The sequence below is a fragment of the Microtus pennsylvanicus genome, chromosome 9 (genome assembly GCF_037038515.1).
Source record: "Microtus pennsylvanicus isolate mMicPen1 chromosome 9, mMicPen1.hap1, whole genome shotgun sequence".
Classification (NCBI taxonomy): Eukaryota; Metazoa; Chordata; class Mammalia; order Rodentia; family Cricetidae; genus Microtus; species Microtus pennsylvanicus.
Window position 1 is genome coordinate 82,721,398 of NC_134587.1, and position 20,196 is coordinate 82,741,593.

At 42.6% G+C, this 20,196-nt stretch overlaps 1 protein-coding gene and 1 non-coding gene across 2 annotated transcripts; one reads left to right on the top strand and one right to left on the bottom strand.

Annotated features, from left to right (window-relative positions):
- The first annotated feature begins 4,338 nt into the window (after positions 1-4,338).
- LOC142858085 (U6 spliceosomal RNA) lies at positions 4,339-4,442 on the top strand. Its single transcript, XR_012911965.1, has one exon. It is a non-coding gene; the product is annotated as a U6 spliceosomal RNA (small nuclear RNA).
- A 4,792-nt stretch (positions 4,443-9,234) lies between these two features.
- Triml1 (tripartite motif family like 1) lies at positions 9,235-17,848 on the bottom strand. The gene is made up of 6 exons (XM_075984539.1): positions 17,423-17,848; positions 17,034-17,129; positions 15,059-15,289; positions 13,437-13,459; positions 13,172-13,269; positions 9,235-9,773 (listed from the first exon to the last, which is right to left on the bottom strand). The coding sequence occupies exons 1-6, from the start codon at positions 17,846-17,848 to the stop codon at positions 9,235-9,237; spliced, it is 1,413 nt and encodes a 470-aa protein (XP_075840654.1).
- Between the last annotated feature and the right edge of the window lie 2,348 nt (positions 17,849-20,196).

Sequence of the window (20,196 nt, forward strand, 5' to 3'; positions counted from 1 at the left end):
GGCCCCTTTCATTATTTTTTTTTTTTTGAGAAGTAGAGGAAACTTTATTCTCAGTGTTCCCTGCAGAGGAACTTGCAAATCTGAAGCATGCTCCCCCAAGAAATGAAGTGCAATAAGGGAAAGAGAGAACCAGAACACACTCCAGAGTGCTTTCTTGTTAGTTCTGAGATGGGGTAGGGGGTGGGGAGGATCTGGAGTACCCTCCTGTGGGATAACGCTCTTTGTAAAAGCTAGTTAATAATAAACATGAACTGATAGGCCAGGTTATAATTAACATAACCCTCTATATGTTTCTTTGGGACTGAACAGCTGCAGGACTGGGCAGGACAGAAACTTCTTTACATAAATGGTGCCCAAACATTTGGCAAGAATTTCCACATCAAGCCTGAAAAGGGTTATAAAAAGGATTCTAGACAGACAAAAACAGAGTCAATGGAAGCTTCTTGGTAATCATCTTTATCCTGGTAGACATTGTTTACTGGCAGTGATCAGTGACACTAGGCTTCCTGACTCGGAGATAGTGGCAAAAACCTTGCAGCTCTCTTAAGAGACTCTACCACCAAACACTTAAATCATGTTTATGAGCAGCCAGCAGCAGGCTTCTTGGTGGTGCCACAGACCTAGAGACTCCACAGAGTTGTGCCAATAAATGTGGTGTCTCCTAGTACCTCCACCATGAAGCTAGACTCTGAAAAAGCTAAGGAATAGGGTGGAGCCAGTTGCCAAAGCCTCAGTTTTAATCCTATCCATATCACTTAGCAGATTAAATAAATCAAAATAAGAAATACAGCAAAGACAGATTCTGATGGAAAAAAAATTCTAAACCATTCACAATGTGTTTGAAAATATACATAGGCTTGGGAGAGAAAAGAAAAAGCGTAGAGAAATTCCTTCAAAAAAGAAATAGGGTAGTCAGGTGTGGTGGCACACAACTTTAACCCCAGCACTTGGGAGGCAGAGGCCGGCAGATCTTTATGAGTTCAAGGCCAGCCTGGTCTACAGAGTAAGTACCAGGACAGCCAAAGATATACAGAGAAACCCTGTCACAAAAAAAAATAAATAAATAAAAGATAAAAATAAAAGAAATAGAGTAAAAAAAAACTACACATAAAGATGGAAAATGCACAGAGAATCTGGATTCTGTATGTTTTAGTGTTGTCTCTGAATTCTTTGCCTGATGAGGGAGGAATAACAGCTGCTAAAAGACATTTGATTATAAATTCTGCTAGATTAATCCAACATATATATTTTGACTTCAATTTAAGTCAAAAGATATCTTACTTTGAAAAACAGGTTTTGCTTTTCTTCCCACAGGAAATGGAAGATTGTGGATTCATTCTGGGTTAAGAAAAATTAGGTTTGGTCAAGGGAGACACCCTGAAAAATCTCTGATAAGAGCAGATGGTCCAGATGATTCAATATTTCAGAAGACCTGTGTTGCTCTTTCCTCAGAGTTCTACATTCAAAACAGCTACAAGACTGCTGGCTGAGATGATCCAGCCTCACAGAATACTCCAGTTAAGACTTGACCATAATCCTAAATTATCTTTGGATTCCCATAAGATTATCAGAGCTCCCAGTCAGCAGGAAGTAGCCTAGAAAACTACACCCATATTCCCAAAAATGGATTGTGGATGTTTGTCTTTGTTTTATGTATTGATTACAAGTTGTTATGAATAATGGTCAGGAAAAAAGAATAAATAAAGGAGATTAGATTCAGAGTCTTGTTTTAAAAGGGAAAAAAGGGAAATGCTGTGGGATAATGATCTTGTACACTTTAAAGGTTTGTTATGCATATTGGTTTAATAAAATGCTGATTTATCAGTAGGCAGGCAGTAAGTATAGGTGGGACAACAAGACTAGAAGAATTCTGAAAAGAGGAAAGGCAGAGATGCAGTCATTACCCAGAAACAGAGGAAACAAGATGATAATGCCTTACTGAGAAAAGGTACCAAACATCATGGCTAACCATAGACAGGAGGTATTATATGAACTCGTACTGAGGAAACATGAACAGGTGTCTTCTCACCAGTAGAGGCACAAGAAACAAAACAATTCCACCTGAGTTTGGTGACCCAGTGAGTTTTATTATGGTTACTTATGAGCAGCTATTCCCCTGCAGGAAGTGACTCAGCAGCTAATACCTGACTCAAGTCCTTGAGGAGTAGTGGAGCCTCCAAGATGGAGAGTTACTAAATAGACCCACTTGCAAGAGTTCCCTGCAGGTAAGCACAGCTGCTAACAGCTCAAAAGAACAACTGGGCCATGTCATGCCCAGAGTACAGCATTCTACAACAGAGGGTCCCATAACCAGATTATGCCTCACAGACAAAACAAAAACCCGGTGTTCGCAAATTGAACACCAATTGGTTGGCTTAAAGAACTAACCTACATGGTTCCTGAAATAAAGTATTAAAGAGGCCAGGGGAGTAGAGATTTAGTTCAACTGGTAGAGTGCCTGCTAGCATGCACGACATGCTGTAGGAAGTCTTACAGCCAGTGGTTATCAAACCACTGGGGCGTGGCCTCTTAAACTATATAAGCTGCATGCATCTGGCCTCTTTTCTGGCCTCTCTCTTCCGGTTGCGAGATTCGTTTTCTGATCTCTGTTCAAACAGAGGATTCTACTAAATAATTCTAATAAATAACCATCTATTTCTCAATTCTGAGCTACTATGGGATTTCTTTTAAGCATCCATCCACAACGAAGCACTGAGTTAGATGCCCAGTGTTGCCTAAACCATCATGAAGGAGCATGTCTATGAACCTAGGATGTGACAGGTGGATATATATGTGGATCAGAAACCTAAGCTAGATTCTATGAAACTCTGACTAAAACCAAACAAAACAACAACAAAGCCAGAAAGGTCAACAGATCATAGACCTCAGACTTCCCTCTTTAGGTCTTCCATGGCTGCGGTGTAGGCCAGGCTGCCTCTTCCACATTTCCTAACAAAGAGACTGGGTTGTACCATTTTTCTGACCATGTCCTGGGTACATAGATGCGGCCACAGGGAGCCACCTTGCTAAAATCAACCCCTCCCCCATAATGACACAAAGCGGTCAGGTGTGGCAGTTAAAAGATTGATCCATCTCATTCCTGTTCCAGAGGACCTTAGTCTAGCATTGGTTCTCAACCTATGGGTTGAAACCCCTTTGGGAGTCAAATGACCCTTACACAGGGGTCACTGAAGACCTTCAGAAAATACAGATTCTACAATATGATTCATAGCAGTAGCAATGCTTTAGCTATAAAGTAGCAATGGAAACAGTTTTACAGTTGAGGATCACCACAACATGAGGAAGCATGGCAGCCTTAGGCAGGCTGAGAACCTCTAGGAAGGGACATTTTAGCTCCAGGGTGACTCCTGTACCTATCTCTAGACCTCCTCTTTCCACTTACTCTCTCTGAACGGACCTGTTTTCCACCCAGATTTCAAAGACTTTGGGTCCCTCTTTTAATTAAAAAAAAAATTAAATAACCTGTCTTCTACACTCCCTCTTGGTATGTTGCACAGGGACTCAAACTATGCTGGAAGACAGCCATGGCTTTTGGTTTTGGGGTTTCAGGTTCTTGTTTTTGTTTTTTAATTTTTACCAAAGCACAATTTCCATACAGAAACTGAGCATTTAGATTTCCAGCCCATTGCCTTTTTCCAGTCCGAACGACAGATGACGCAAGCCGTGCCAGATAAAAACAGCATTGCCAACACCTCTGAGGAGACAGCACATTTAACAATTACTCTCTAAAATACCTCATAAAATTTTAACTGAGTCCAGCAGTTCTTCAGATCTACTGAGAAGAAAGACAGACTCTTACATCGCTAGCTCCAGAGTCTTGAGAGCTCAAGGGGATAAAGTAATTTCAACCTTTAGGACACGGTGTGCGGCGTGACTCTCGGTGTTTACATTACTTTAAACTGTTTTTTGATGATGTTCATTAATTTACAAGAACACATTATAAAAATATAACCGCATAGATGTAAGAGTAGCATGAATCCTTCTAGATTAGCCAGGAGGGTCTCCTGGTTTCTCCTGGAGGAAAATAGACTTGTGTTGGGATAATATCTCAACACATCAGGCTGAGGTCTTCCCGTGAGCTTTCTGAAGCTCTTCTCTGAGAGTCTACTTCAAGGACACTGGTTTCTTGGAGTGACAGAAATTAAGAACCCTGAAAAACCACATAAAACTCTCTTCTGTAAACAGGGCTTGAAAAACAAGCAACTAAATCCAGGAAGACAGCGAGGGTTGAGACAAGAAGAGGGATAATTTGAAGGAGAGGGACACAAATGGAAGGGAAAAGAGGGGAGCCAAGAACTCTTATGAAGATTCTCTCCTGTGCTCGCTTCGGCAGCACATATACTAAAATTGGAACAATACAGAGATTAGCATGGCCCCTGCACAAGGATGTCACGCAAGTTCATGATGCATTCCATATTTTTTTAGAAAAAGAAAAGATTCTCTTCCTACAACAGGCCCCTCAGCACACATGTATGCATACTCCCAAAACACACACACACACACACACACACAGAGAGAGAGAGAGAGAGAGAGAGAGAGAGAGAGAGAGAGAGAGAGAGCGCTACCCTTGCACTATTCAGACTCTTTCCAGAGCACACTATGTATTGACTTTCCATACTGATGGAGGATAGGGAAATCAAACCCATTCCAAAGAGCTGTCCTGAAAGCAAACACGGAACTCTTTAGTGAGAGGAAGGGGACAAGGGAAGAGTGGTCAAAGAGAAATGAGGTCTGATGTGAGCAAAGTCTAAGTGTACACACGTGTAAACATGTCATAATGAAACCGGCTGGTTTGTATACTAATCAAAAGCTTAATATATTTTTTAAGATGCATTTGTTTAATGTACTTTGCTTGCATGTGTATATGTGAACCACCTGTGTTCTCGGTGCCTAGGGAAATCAGAAGAGGGCATTGGATCCCCTGGAACTGGAGTTACAGATGGTTGTGAGCCACCATGTGGCTGCTGGAAACTGAACGCTGGTCCTCTGCAAGAGCAGCAAGTACTCTTAACCTTTGCACCATTACTCCACCCTGAATATAATTTTGAGGGGGGGGGAGGGGGAGAGGCTTCTCACCAAAACAAAGTCTAACATTATGTGGTAGAGGAAATTTCCCTTTAAACTAAGACTTGTGCTTCCTTCATGACTGTTGAAAACACAGTGAAGCCAAGGAATAGCAGCAATCACACTATTTGAACTGGAAGGAAAAGAAAGAAGAGGCAACTTAAAGAGTAATAGCTAAAACGCCCAAGAATTTTCCAAAAATTTTTCCAATATACAAGGAAGAAAGAATTACAATCAGGCCTGATGTGGTAACTCCTATGTATAGTCTCTGCACTGGAAAGCTGAGGAAGAGGATTGTCAAAACTAGAGGTCAGCCTGGGTTCTAGAATATGAGTCTGCCTCAAAATAAGAAAACAATTTCAAAATTAGAATCATGGACTCAAAACAACAAGCTCTCAAAGGCCATGATCTAGGTCTGTTGTCTAGGAGGGTTTAGGGACTGGCAGCCTGAGGACTGTGGGGGAAGGGGGAAGAGCCAAGGCATCCAATCAAGGAGCCTGGGATGCCTTCATCAGCACTGTGAGATACAGGCAGCAGTCTGGCTGCTGGGGATGACAAAGAGTAGGGAAGGATGGATGATTGACAGTTCCTGAGTTAAGGAGGTGATGTTCTCCGCACAAGTGTAGTTGTTTGATGGTTGCCTTTGAGGCAGACATTTCAAGCTCATTTTTACTGAGGAGACCGAGGCACAGGGAGATAGAGAAATCAGCCTGGGGTGGTAGAGTAAGTAGGCAGAGAGCTGCAGCTGGAGGCTAGGGTGCTTGCTGCCCGGCCTCTCTACCTTATTTTTGCACCTGGCTAACCAGAAACGGATATACACAAAGGTAATGAAGTCTAAGCGTCAGGCCACTCCTTTGCTAGAGATTCTGACCCTATTTTATTATTGGTAATTTTTTTTATTATTAATCTTTTAAATGATTTCATTTGCATGAGCTTCGGACCTCGTAAAAACTTGCTTCATACCAGAAGCCAATTAAAATCTATTACAGGGCATCCTAGACAATGGTGAGTCTCTCCTCTTCTCTCTCTCTCTCTCTCTCTCTCTCTCTCTCTCTCTCTCTCTTTCTCTCTCTCTCTCTCCATCCCTCACCTCCTTCCTTCACATCTTTGAAGCGCTTTGATTACAGTTGTGTGCCACTATGCCTGCTTGGTCAAAAGGACTTCTGTAAAATATGAAAAACTAACCCACACGTTCTTTTTTTTCTCTTTTTCTGACTTTTACTGTTTTCCCTCTTATATATATGCCAAATGATTTGATGCCATTTTTTGTTTTTCGAGACAGGGTTTCTCTGTGGCTTTGGAGCCTGTCCTGGAACTAGCTCTTGTAGACCAGGCTGGTCTCGAACTCACAGAGATCCGCCTGCCTCTGCCTCCCGAGTGCTGGGATTAAAGGCGTGCGCCACCACTGCCCGGCCTTGACGCCATTTTCTATAATTTATGAATCTCCTGTGCTTTTCCTGAGTCTTTTCTGAAAAATTTTTTGAAGTAATCACTTGCAGGGCCGAGGAAAACCAACAATATAGGTACTTCTCATTTTTCCAAGGAGCAGATCACTCTGTGAGAGTCGAAATGCTTCGTGAAGAATCATACTCCAAGTTTTTACACTAAACCTTCTGATTTTGTCTTGTCTTGTCTTGGGTTATACATATGCTTTTCCAGACATGCTTTCTCTATGTAGCCCTGGCTGTCCTGAAACTCTCTGTAGACCAGGCTGGCCTTGAACTCACAGAAATCCACCTGCCTCTGCCTACTGAGTGCTGGGATAAAGCTGTGCACCACCACACCAGGCCGTCCTTCCTGGAAGATGGAACAGAGGGCATACTCTCCCCCTTGCCTAAGATCTGTGATTTCTGCTCCGTTAATACAATGATGAGTAAAATCCTTGGGGTTACCTAAGCCTGTTTGGAGCATCTGTACAGGGCCATGGGGTCTGACAGGCACCGTTTGGCTTGCAGAAAACACACCTGGGGATCATTAGACACACTCAAAGATTTGTGTACATTTGGAACAGCTACAAATAGAGCAATTCTAAATGTTCACAGTAAGGGAATGACAACAGAAATTGGAGTCACCATCTCTGTGGGGCAATCGGTTAGTGCTCTGGGCTGTTAACCAAAAGGTTGGTGGTATAAGCCCACCCAGGACAGCCTGAGTTTTTGAGGGTCACTTTCTGGGGCTGGAGAGATGACTGTCTTCCTGCAGTCCTGAGTTCAATTCTCAGCAACGGCATGGTGGCTCACAATCATCTGTAATGAGATCTGGTGCCTGCTTCTGGTGTGCCAGCATACATGCCGGCAGAATACTGAATACAGAAATTGGCAAGGGGCCAGACATGGTGCTGCTCACCTTTAATCCCAGCAGAGGCAGAGAGGCAGAGAGACAGAGAGGAAGAAGCAGGCAGCAGGAGTATACACAAGTTCAAGAAGAGCCTGGTCTACAGAGTAAGTTCCAGGATAGCCAGTACACAAACCCTGTCTCAAAAAAAAGAACTATTTATTTTGATAGTAAATGAGAAAGAAATCTGACCGTCACTAAATATGGTACCACCCCAGTCATCAACTGGGACTATGTATGGTGACAAAAGGAAAACGCAAATATAAACACAGAGAAGCGAGTGTTTTCTAGCATCTAAAGCTGGTTCTTCATATCTGTTCCCTCCCTTTCTGGGGCACAAAGCTGAAATGTATCACAGTAAAAGAGAAAGTAGATTTAGGTCGAGGAAGGGGACGATCGTGACCCATAACACAAATCCGTTACTGACTTCACGTGGGTCTTGCACGCTGAGTAAATGGAGTTTGTTTTGTTGATATTGTTGTTGAAAAAAGGTCCCATGAAGCCTAGGCTGGCCTCAGACTCACTGTGTAATCAAAACTGATTTTGAATTCCTGATCCTCCTGCTGCCTCCATTCACACTGTGGTTACAGTGATCACAGGTATGCACCGCCGTGCCCGGCTCAAAAGTCTCTCTCCTCTCTCTCTCTCTCTCTCTCTCTCTCTCTCTCTCTCTCTCTCTCTCTCTCTCTCTCTCTCTCTCTCTCTCTGTCTCTCTCTCTCTCACACACACACACACACATCTAGTTTCTATTTTAGACAAAACCCATGACATTTTCCCCCTGAAAACCTTTAATTAGGCAGCTGTGTGGTAGTCAAGACCTATCAGTTGACTTGTCTTTTCTGTGACATTATGATTGGTGACATTCTTCAACGTAAGGTAGATTTCTATTTTTAAAAAGAGGGACAGAAAAATGCCAAAGGTAAAGACCACAAAATGAGATTCATGTCTGCAGGCCTCTTTCTAGCAGATGGTATGACCACTCAAAGGAGTTCCGTCTGAACTCACTGCCATCCCCCCAGGCCTTGGCATTCTGAGATGGCAAAGGCTAACATCCACCTTCCAGGGACTAAAAGACTTCTGCTCTCAGAAAGTTATCAAGTGTAGCCAACACCCACAGTGAAAACCCCAAGCCATTTGGCGTCCATTGCCTTAATAGGTTTATTGACCAGACCTTTATCTGCAATAAACTATAGAAAATTCTAGGCTCTTAAGATAATAGTAACACTAATCGTCTGATGATGACCATAGCAAATCTAAACGGCATCCTAAACTTGTAAGCCTTCCTGGGGATGAGTAGTTCAAGCCTTGTGGGAAAACGTAGGTTTCTAGAGGAGGTTGAGTCCTAAGTCTCCATCACCCACTCTAGATGGAGGAACTCACTCTTGAGGGGACCACGCAGATAAGCATGTTATCTATACATGTTAGATAAAAACACAAGATGCACGGTGCTAGAAAAGCAAATAAACAGACTGAAAAAAAATGATGTGTATTTTTCAACCTGGCCTATGACAGACTGACAGGTCAAAGAGGAGTACGTATGTTGAGTGGCCAGCACACACAGGGTAGCTCAGTGAACAAACTGGGTTAAGTCAGGGTATCGGCTTCTAGTTCTTGGTGTTGAATAGATTTTTAATTGACTCTTCATCGCAGAACTGGGTTGGTGGGAAGTCTTGGGGGAGAAAGGATTTTCTTTTTCTTCTTCTTCTTTTTTTTCCTTTTCAGATTATTTGATTTGTGAAGGTTTCTGAATGCACTAACCATCTCAATGATTAGGCTGGTCCTTGCTCTGTCTTCAAAGGTTCAGGGCACATCCCTCAGATGTGACAGATGATAAGAGGGTCTGTGTTTGTCCCTTCATTTGGAAGACAAGGGGAGAAGATGGGTCTGAGAGCTTCATGGAAAGAGGTCGATGGGAAGCTGTAAATGAGGGACTCATCCGTCACGTTGTAGAATGCTATATGTCCGGACTCATAGTCCAAGAACACACCGACCTTATGCACAGGCTCTCGGACATGCTGACCTTTCAAAGGCGATGAAACCCAGAGACTGTAATCATCACCGATTTTTAACCCTATGAGTGAGAAGAGGTCCCCAGGGGGTTTGGGGAGATTCCCCTTTCTGTTCACAGAGTCCTTGCAGATGCCCACTTCCCACTCAGTCTTCTTCCCCACTTCCACCTCCCAGTAGTGCCTCCCACAGGTGAAGATCTGGGCTCCCAACACAGTGGCAGACTGATCGAATCTTTCTGGGTTGTCAGGCAATTGCTGTCTGGTTCCTCCATATTTCACACTTTTCAGATCATCTGATAAAACTAGGTAGGCATTGGCTGTGGCTGGGTCTAGAGTTACATCTGCTGCAAGAAGAGAAAAGAATGAATGGTTGGACATCCTTGAAAACCACCCATATATGTTAATATTAAACTAAATCCTTAATAGCTAGCCCTATTATTATTTATTTGTTTTTGAGATAAAACATAACTAAGCAACCCAGGCTGGGTTTTGAATTTGGCAGTTCTCTCCTGTGTTAGCATCTTCAGTGCTGGGATTTAGGCACAACTATCAAGCCCAGCTAAATCTATTCTTTAAATGTAATTTGGGTGTTAGCTAGGCAAGCAATTCCAGCACTTATAAACCTAACACAAGAGTGTATGAGTTCAAATCCAGCCTGGACTACAAGGTAAATAGAAGGATATCCTGGGCTACACAGCAATATCTGGTTTCAGAACCAAGATTGAAGCCAAACTGCTCCACGTAGTGAGTTCAAGAGCAGCCTGGTTTATAGTATAAAACCCTATTTCAAAATAAACAAAAATGTGTTTAAATGTAATTGAAGTGGCTCTGCTGAGATAGCATTCTTTAGAAAAGAAAAAAGTCCACCCTAGTGATAGTGACACACACCTTTAATCCCAGCATTTGGGAGGTATGGGTAAGATCTCTGTGAGTTCCAGGACACCCTGGTCTACAAAGCAAGTTCCAGGACAGTCAGGGTTACAAGGAAGCCCTGTCTCCAAAAAAGAAAAAGAAAGGAAGAGAGAAAGAGAGAAAGAAAGAAAAAAGTCCATCTCTAGTTTGACTTGGTGTCGTGTGTCAGTAATCCCAATATTTAGGAAGTTTAGGCAGGAGGACCGCCATGAGTTTAAGGCTAGCCAGGTATATGTAATGAGACCCTGTCTGCCCCCTTCGCTATCAGAAGAGATAGAATAGTCACATGCAGAGACTCTGCACACTTGCCAGGGTAAGAGGAACCTGGAAGTGTAAGGAAATTGGTTTTCTAGAGAGGGCAGTTTCAGAATTTAGGTTATCTGTCCATACAAAGATGCCCTTGCTGTTAGCCATAGCAGAATTTTTGCGGTTGGAAAAGAGAGAGACATTAACATTTGCTAATTAACATTTGTTAATTTGTTCATTAACATTTGTTGGACTCTTTCTAAATGCAAATCCTGCTTTTCTACGTATTATTGCATTTCATCATTGTATCAATCATAATTTTTCATGTGTATGAAATACATAATATATATGAATATAGTTTTATTAAATATATATGTGTGCATATACATATATAAATATATACATATTGGCTAGGTATGGTGGCCATATATCTATAATCTGTGCACTCAGGAGGTGGAGGCAAGAGAAGCAGGAATTTAAGGTCATCTTCAGTTACATAGTGAATTGAAGGCCATCATGGGTTCTATGAGACCTTGTCTCCATTATTACAATTAATTATTTAATTTCTAAAAAACGTTATAGAGATATAACTCAGGGACAGAGTACTTCTTTAGCATCTACAATACACAATGCCCTGGGTGCAATCCCCAATGCTGTAATAATTGTTGTAATGATAATAAAAATTTAAAAGTCAACCCAAGCCAAGATGGCACAGGCCTGTAATCCCAATACTCAAAAGGCTGCGGCAGGAAGATTGCCATAACTTTGAGGTCAGTCTGGGCTACATAGCATGACTCTGTCAAATAATAAATAAATAAATATAACAAGGGCTAGAAAGATGGCTCTATGGTTAAAAGTACATGATGCTCTTCCAGAGGTCCTGAATTATATCCCCGGCACTCCTATCTGGTGGCTCACAACTCCCTGAAATGCCATCTCTAGGGGACCTAACAGCTTTGCCCTTCTCAGGTACCTGAATTCATGTGTACCCTCCCCCCACAGGCCCACATAAATACACACAGCTAATAACAAATATTTACAAAAAAAAAGAAAATCAATTTGAAAGGAGGCCTGGGGGCATTGCACTGTTAGTGGAATGCCTGCCTAATGTGCACGAAGCTCTGGGTTCAAACCCCAGCGCTGCACAAAACCTGGTGTGGTTAAACAAACCTGTAGTCACTGCACTCAGGAAGTGAAATTAGGAAGATTAGAAATTCAAGGTCACCCTTGACTACACAGGGAGTTCTAGGCCAGCCAAGGATGTGTGAGACCTTGTTTAATAAATGTATGACAATTAAATAAAAATAAATTAAAAAGAAAAATAAAATCCTTAAGAGATCAATTTTTTTTTTTTTTTTTTTTTTTGGTTTTTCGAGGCAGGGTTTCTCTGTGGCTTTGGAGCCTGTCCTGGAACTAGCTCTGTAGACCAGGCTGGTCTCGAACTCACAGAGATCCGCCTGCCTCTGCCTCCCGAGTGCTGGGATTAAAGGCGTGCGCCACCACCGCCCGGCCTAAGCAAAGAGATCAATTTTACTAAGATTACAAAATCATTGCTTGTTATAACAGCAAACTTCTAATTCCTATTTTTCAGTGCACCATGGTCAAATGCAGCTTTGTGTGTGTTAGCACCAAGGTGACAATGCCATAAAGCATATGTGAGCTACTGGGAGCACTTTATCTCCACCCACCTGTGAGGAAGTCCATGAGAGGCTCCAAAATTTCACTAACCCCAGATGGGATCATTGGCCCTCATTGAAGCAGGCAAAAAAGCAGGCAGGTTTAGGACCCCATTTGGTTTTGAGTTGTTCCCATATAGACCCTCCTGTAATAGTGTACTTGGACATTCTAGTTCCTTCATCCGCATGCACTGCACCCCCTCTCCAATCAATGCACCTAGTAACTTCAGGACTCCCCCATCCCAATATGAATCAGGCTACACATACCCCCATCTTTGAATAATGGTGTTAGTTTACCGTTACAGATAACAATCCAACTTAGACAGCTTCTAGTCAAATATATTCCCAGAGTATCTAGGTGTGACAAATAGAAAGACCTGCCTCAAACAAAGAGTCAAAGACTTAACCCAAGGTTGTCATGTGACCTCTATATCCATTACATGGAACATAAACCTGTGTGTGTGTGTGTGTGCGCGCGCACACACACACACACACACACACACACCACTGCCTGCCTGCACACAAGGATTAAAACAAAAGCATTTAAAGCAGCGTTTATCCTAACAGGAAGAGAGCTGACAAAGCAGGATCCTCTCCGTGAGGATTATTGTGTGTGGTGTGTGTGGTGTGTGCATATCACAGAACGAGGTGACAAACGCAGGACCGAAGACCTAGTCACAGCAAGCAGAGCCTCACAGAACAGCAAGCAAGCTCTCTGCCTCTTGGCTCGAGCACAGGCAGTGTTTGTAACTTGGTGCTCAGCACGAGTTCAGGGATACTGGACCTGGGAACCTTGTATCAGAATATTTTATGGTAGAAGAAGCTGCCCACGAGCTCAGGGGTGCCCAAAACATGTGCTGAACTTAACTATGGAAATCCCTGGACGTGTGACAAGGAGGTGGACTTACTGCTGAATTTTCTCAGCATCTCCCTCATCCCAGTGACACGGCACAGGCTCAGCTCCGTGACGGTGGTCTCTGGACACTGAAGCAACAGTGACTCACACCTTCCAAGAGAAAAGACAGCCTCATTCTCTCCTTGACGCATGCTACATGGCCTGGTCCAACCTCATGATCCATATCATCTCTCCCCAACAACATCCACATCCTCATCCCCACGTCATCCCTATTTCATCAGTACTAGATCCCTATGTGCCACATGCTGGAAACCTACCGATCCATGGCTCCTCTGACTTCCTAAGGATAGAAAGAGAAGAAGGTTACTAGCTGCTCGTGTCAATCACTAGTGAGCACCAAATCCATTTTCGTCACAGTCTTTTGGTAGTTTTGCACAATCTGCTTCCATGGTCCTAGCACACCGCGAGAGGGTGTGACAGACAGGGCAGAAGAGTATAAAGCCCCAGCTTCTCCTAAGGATGGGTTTTGATGAACATGAGGTAATTCTCACACTGACCAAAAAATCGTTTGTTCTCTTTTCACATCCATGCTTTTGATTTTTTTAAAGAGAAAATAGCATCTTATTTGTATATAGGGAAAGTGCCTGGCCACAGCACAAATATGGAGGTGAGAAGACAGCTAATGGAGTCTGTCCTTGTACCACATGGATCCCAGTCATGGACAGAATTCAGGTGGTTAGCCTTGGCAGCAGTGACCTTACCCACTAAACAATCTCTTGTCTCTTAAAGTCTTTGTTAAAATGTGCTTTAACTTTGTTTGCATAAATTCATTATGCATAATAATGGATTGCATCCTGACATTTTCACACGTGGATATAATATATTTTGATGTATACATATATGCAAATAAGGGGTTTTGATCTGTCCTCTTATTCAACCCCTTCCTCTTCCCAGTGTGTCGGCAACTGTACTCACATTACCTGTTTGTTTGTTTATGACCCAATGAGTTTAGTTAGGTTTATTTATGGGGGCATGGGTTAGAGATTATGTACAAAACATGGGCATCTTACTAGTGACTACCTCATTGAAAAAAATGTCTCTCCCACCCCTATGCAACTATTAGCAGCCTATATATGACTCAAAGAACACTGGGACTTCTAAGTCCCTTTCTCTTGTTCATAATGAAGCCAAATAATAATGTCATGTCCCAGAACCAGAGATGACTTGGTGAGACTCAGATGACTCAGAAAAATGACTCAGCGAGAGCTGAGACCAAGTCCATGCTCTGTTTTTTGATGTCGTTTAGTCATTCAGAAGACAAAGAATTAGACAGCACTCTGCAGAATCTGAGCGTCAGTAAACGTGAAGCTGAGGTGGGTCTCATGGCTTATGACTGGGATATTATGAGTGCCATACCTTAGGGAGGAAGTAAACAAAGATGGAACAGTGGGCTTGGCACAAGGACACGTGGGTTCTGTCCCCTCTTAGCTGTAGGACCAACAGATATCCTTAACTGCCATGAGTCTAATTAGTGAATATTTGCTACTCCAGATCTGTTTTGTAGATGACAATCACTTCTAGGCTGTGACACTCTTGCTCACCCTCCCCAGATCTTTGAGGAGACTAAATTGACCATCCATGCTAGCTACCAATAAATAATGAATTACTAAACAAAGCTGAGTTTGCACAGGCAGCTCCAGAAGAAACTACAGTCATCTCTGAGCTTGTCTTTTTTCCCCCTTGTTTGATTTCTCCTCCTTTTGAAGAATATATCATATCCAGAAAAATCAATTCCTTAGGAAAACTACTTTTCAGGCAGAACTTAATTTTTCAGATGAAAACCGGAAAATATAAATTCCTATGGACTGAAATACTGCGGGTCACTGTGCATATTTTTTTCCGTCAATTTTCCCTGTCATCCTCCTGAATTTTGCCTCACCTCAAAAGACTCTAAGGTCAAGTTTTGACAGGTGGACTCCATCCGTCCTATCATCTTGTTGAGGCGTCTGACTTGCTGGGTCAGGTGGATCTCATTGTTTCTCAGTTTCTTCATGTTCTGTTTCTCCTCCTTGTCCAGCATCTGCAGCTGCAGCTGTTCCTCCTCCTTCAGAAACTGGTGCATCTTCATATATTCCGACACGACGACCTGCTTACACGTCTTTGTCTCCTCCTGCTATCGCATGTGCACATCAATGCTCGAGCATGCCTGTGCGCTCGTGCCCATGCACGCGCATGCACACACACACAATGTTAGCAACAGAAACACTCCTAGAACGCATACCTTATATTGACTAGGTGGATAAAGAGCAAAGTTTTCAAAGATGTGTACAGCCACAGTAATCAACACTATCAGATTTTCTAACCTAAGAACTGTCTTTTCTACTGCAAACGGACCAAAAAAAAAAAAGGAGAAAAAAAAAGAAATAAAAAAGAATTACAAAGTCTGACATGTAGTAATCAGCACTGTTCGAAAATAAAATTAAAAAGTTTGGTCTTTTGCTTTTTGTTTTGTTTTGTTTTTAGAATCAGGGTCTGACTATGTAACTCTGGCTGTTCTGGAACTTACTATGCAGCCTTGAAATCTCAGGGATACACTTGCCTCTGCCTTCAGAGTGTTGGGATTAAAGGTAAGTGCCACTACACCTGGTAAAAATAAAATGAAATTTAAAAGAGGAAACAAAGTGAAAAGAAAATTAAAATTAAAAGGAAACAAGTATTAAAATAAATGAAACTCAAAAAGAGAAAACATGTGAAAGATGAATGTGTACATTATTAGACATATATTGATTTAAAAATAAACTTGGCATCAGATAACATGCAAAGAATACATCACAAAAAGTTACCATTACGTTCTAGATCTAAGCTGACATGGTGGCACATGAATGTAAAACCAGCACTCAGGAGGCAGAGGCAGGAGGCAGAGGCAGAGGCAGAGGCAGAGGCAGAGGCAGAGGCAGGAGGATGGACGCAAAATTTGAGGTCAGCCTATTCATCTACACAGTGAATTCATGGCCAGCCAGGATCATTCAGCAAGATCATGTCTCCCAAAACAAATAAGATAAAGGAACTCAAAGTCTGTCATGGAATGGTAGTACAGCACACCTGAAATTCCAGCACTAGGGGGCCTAAGACAGGAAAACGTAAATCATGAGTGCGAATCTAGCCTGGGTTACTCAGGGAGAGGATGCCTCAAATGAACAAATGTCCTCAGAGTCTTTGGGAAATTCAAATATTCACTTCAAATGCATGAGGAAATAGGTGTGTGTGTGTGTGTGTGTGTGTGTGTGTGTGTGTGCTCGTGCGTGGGTGTACACACACACACACACGTGCCTCCCACAGAGTTACAAATACTTGTCCTCTAGCTTTTATGTAGGTTCTGTATATCCAAACTCAGGTCATCAGACTAGCATGGCAAGAGCTTTTTTTTAAACCCACTGAACCACCTCCCCAGCCCTAATATCTACACTGTGCCATATTAAACATTTAATTCTTCGCTTTAACTGCTAGGCAATTGAAATCCAAATCTGTGACTAACCTTAGGCATTCGTTCCAGTACGATTCAATCTACTATAATGCCATTATTGTCCCTTCCACTTTATTTGCTTTTAATTTGCATACAGTTTTTCCCTAAGCATTTGAGAGACTTGCTTTTAAAACCGGCTTCCATCCTGTCTTGCAAATCTGTTGCTTGTATTTTAAATAATATTAATCAGATTCATCACAGCAGCTAACCAAGGAAGATAAAGAAGGAAACGTAAATCTACCTGGGATGAGAGAAGTTGAGCAGAACTGTCCTGTCCCCAGGCGAATACACAGAGCCAGGCAGCCCCAAAGCAGGACTCACAGTGGTCCTCTCTCCCTCATGTTTCACCAGGCATCTCACACACTAGCCCAAACATCAGACAGACACTGACCTTACACAGCATCACTCGTTCCTTCTCGTGGTTCAGTATGGCCTGAGCTTCCTTCTTCTTTTTCCGTAAAAGGTTGATGATGTCCTGGAGTTTTTCCTGCAGTAGAAAGAAACCCCTTGGCAGAGTACCCGATGGTGAAAAAATCAGGAAAACTAGTCACTAGATGCTGTGCTCTTGTACGCTGTAAAGATTTGCCTCTCATATTAGTTTAACAACATGTTGATTGGTTAGTAGCCAACAACTAGAAGAGAATGAGACTCTCAAAGAAACGGTGGAAGTAGGATCCAAGCGCCAGTGTGTGATGTGCTATTCCAACAAAGACTACTATGAGAATTAAGGGAAAGGACCAGTACTGAGCTCTGAGGTTGCCACTGAGCAAGTCAACTTACTTTGTGTTGTTCCTCGGCCTCACTGGAGAAATATGCCCTGTTCATGCCATGACTTTGTGTTGAGAAATTAACTACACTCTGTTCATCATCAGAGAACACCCTGCTGGCTCCTGGCGTTCTCCCACAACTGCTCTGCTCATCCTCACTCTGCAGGACCTGAGATCTCAACTGCCTGCCAATGCTAGCCAGTCTCCCCAGTCGCTCATTGGCTTGGAAATGAGGGGCTCCCAAAGTCCTCCAGCACTCGGGACAAGATAAAGGTGTGTTATGCTCCTCCCAGCTCTTGAGGAGACACATCAGGCAAAAGCTGTGCCCACACTCAGTGGTCACCGGACTGTTGAAATAGTCCAAACAGATGAAACAGGTGAGCTCTTCCCGAAGGCTCTCCATCAAATCTGCTGTGGATATCTTCTCTTGGATGGACATCACGACAAGGCGACACTTCTAGTCTGGGATCACAAGAGTCCTCTTCGGTCACAACTGGGTGATCGGGTGCTGTGTTGTTGTTACGAGAATCTCTAGCTCTCCTCTGGGCCTGATTACACCAAATGATATGTGCTCTCCAGCACAAAGCCAATTGTGACTTAATGTGGAACTCCTGCGCACCGACTCATCACCAGCCCCAAATTTGGATTTGAATCACTTCTGCGCATGCCACATGCTAGATGCTGGGCATCCAATATAGTTGGGATTTTGTAGTTACTTCCTGTACATAAGCGCCATGAAACCATTCAAACATATAGGTTTGGGGCACAGAGGATTAACTAGTTAGTGTCAATCAGAACAAAGACTCTGGCAGCCTCTGCTCCCTGAATAGGAAGTCTGCTTTAAATCCTTCAGGAGACCGTACTCAAGAAAATTAATTAGGAAAGAAGATATTGCAACTTATATTCCTTTTATCAATAAACTCTTTTTTTCTGCTTGACAAAAGCTTAAGTTTTCGGCACAGCAATCAGGCACTCAGTACATTTGTTTGATTGTACTCATCCTAACAAAGGAAGAACTATACCACTGAACTATTCCTTGACCTTGGGCGAACAATGAATTAACTCTTAGACTTACCTCTCAGCCCTGAAAGCCCACATGCTCACTCATCCCTCTGCCATCAAAAGTAGTTCAATTGATATGCTTAAACGTTACCTCAAGAGACCTTTGCACTACGGGATGGATAGAAGTAACTATATCTTGGCATAATTTTGTTTGCTGGTTTTTACCTCCCAGTAATGTTCAAATGAGCCATAAGCCACCTTATTCTCTTTCATTTCTTACTTGGCAGGAATCACGTGGGCAGACATTTTTCTTTCGGTCTATGAAAAAGGAAATGTATGGCATTCTGTACAGTGACCTCTATGATTAGTGCCAAGTGCTGTATAAACTCACAGTGTCCTATGCCCATGAGTCCTTCTGTTCATGCCCTTCTTTCATATGCTATTTGCCAGAAAGTGTTTCATAAGCTCCACTCGGTTCACCAGACTCTGTTTATATTCTTGACCTGTTGCTCTCTGGCTTGGCAACCTTCTGCAGGCCTATATTATCGAAGTTATCCCATTAACCTTGTGCTCTGACTTTTAAGAATTGATACTCTTTTCCCATTAACTTCCAATAGAATTTTAGGTGTTGTCTTATCTTCAACAATGACTAACCAAAACTCACCTTTCCAAAGTCATTGACCCATCACTTCTCGGCCTGGTGGTGGAGATCCAGGATGAAGACATTGATTCAAATGTTTTAAACATATGTCTTTTATACACCATTTTCAAACATGAGGCTTTAACCAAACCATCACAGAGTTGTGTTATTGTCCCCATCATTTGAGGTGGCATCAGTGAGGCACCATAAAAGCATTATGGCTGAGGTGACTTTCAAGCTGCTACATGAACACAGCTTCCACACTGTTAGGAATTACTCACAAGCCAGAGTCTTCCAAAAATAAATTGGAAATAACTCTAAATTAAAGGCCATTCTAGAAAAAAAGATTTAAGAAATGCTACCAGCATTCGATGTATTTCACACCCCGCCCTAGGAGGAGTCATTGGAACGAGTCTCACAGTTGAATTGGAGTGCATCACAAAGCCCACATTCCAATTTGGAATTAGGAGACTGGCATGTTCTGCCTCCAATTCACACTACTATTCCATTGCACATCCTTCTTCCAAATAAACACCTGTCTTTTATGAGCTTCTTAAGATAATACCTGTGCCAGACAAGATCTCCTGAGTAAATTGGGAGCATGGGGACCTTGGGGGAGAGATTGAAGGGGAGAGGGGAGAGACAGGGAGGGGAGCAGAGAAAAATGTAGAGCTTAATAAATATCAATTTAAAAAGATAATACCTGTGCCTTCTTCATTTATGACCAGGAGAATTTTTCCCCATATGTTCAGAAATCAACATAAGGAAGTTTTTCTTTTTTCTTTTTTGTTTTTTGTTTGTTTTTTTTTTGAAACAGGGTTTCTCTGTGGTTTTGGAGCCTGTCCTGGCACTAGCTCTTGTAGACCAGGCTGGTCTCGAACTCACAGAGATCTGCCTGCCTCTGCCTCCCAGGTGCTGGGATTAAAGGCATGCGCTACCACAGCCCGGCTCATAAGGAAGTTTTTCAGTGAAGTATGATGAAAGATGCCTATAATTCTAGCACTCAGGGGGGGCTGAACTGTGATGATTGGTGGTTATGGGCCAGCCTGTACTACATGGCAAGGTCCAAGCCAGACTAGCCTATAGCACAGTGAGACTCTCTCTGAAAACATTAAAAGAATGTTTGAAATGGATGACTAGGAGGA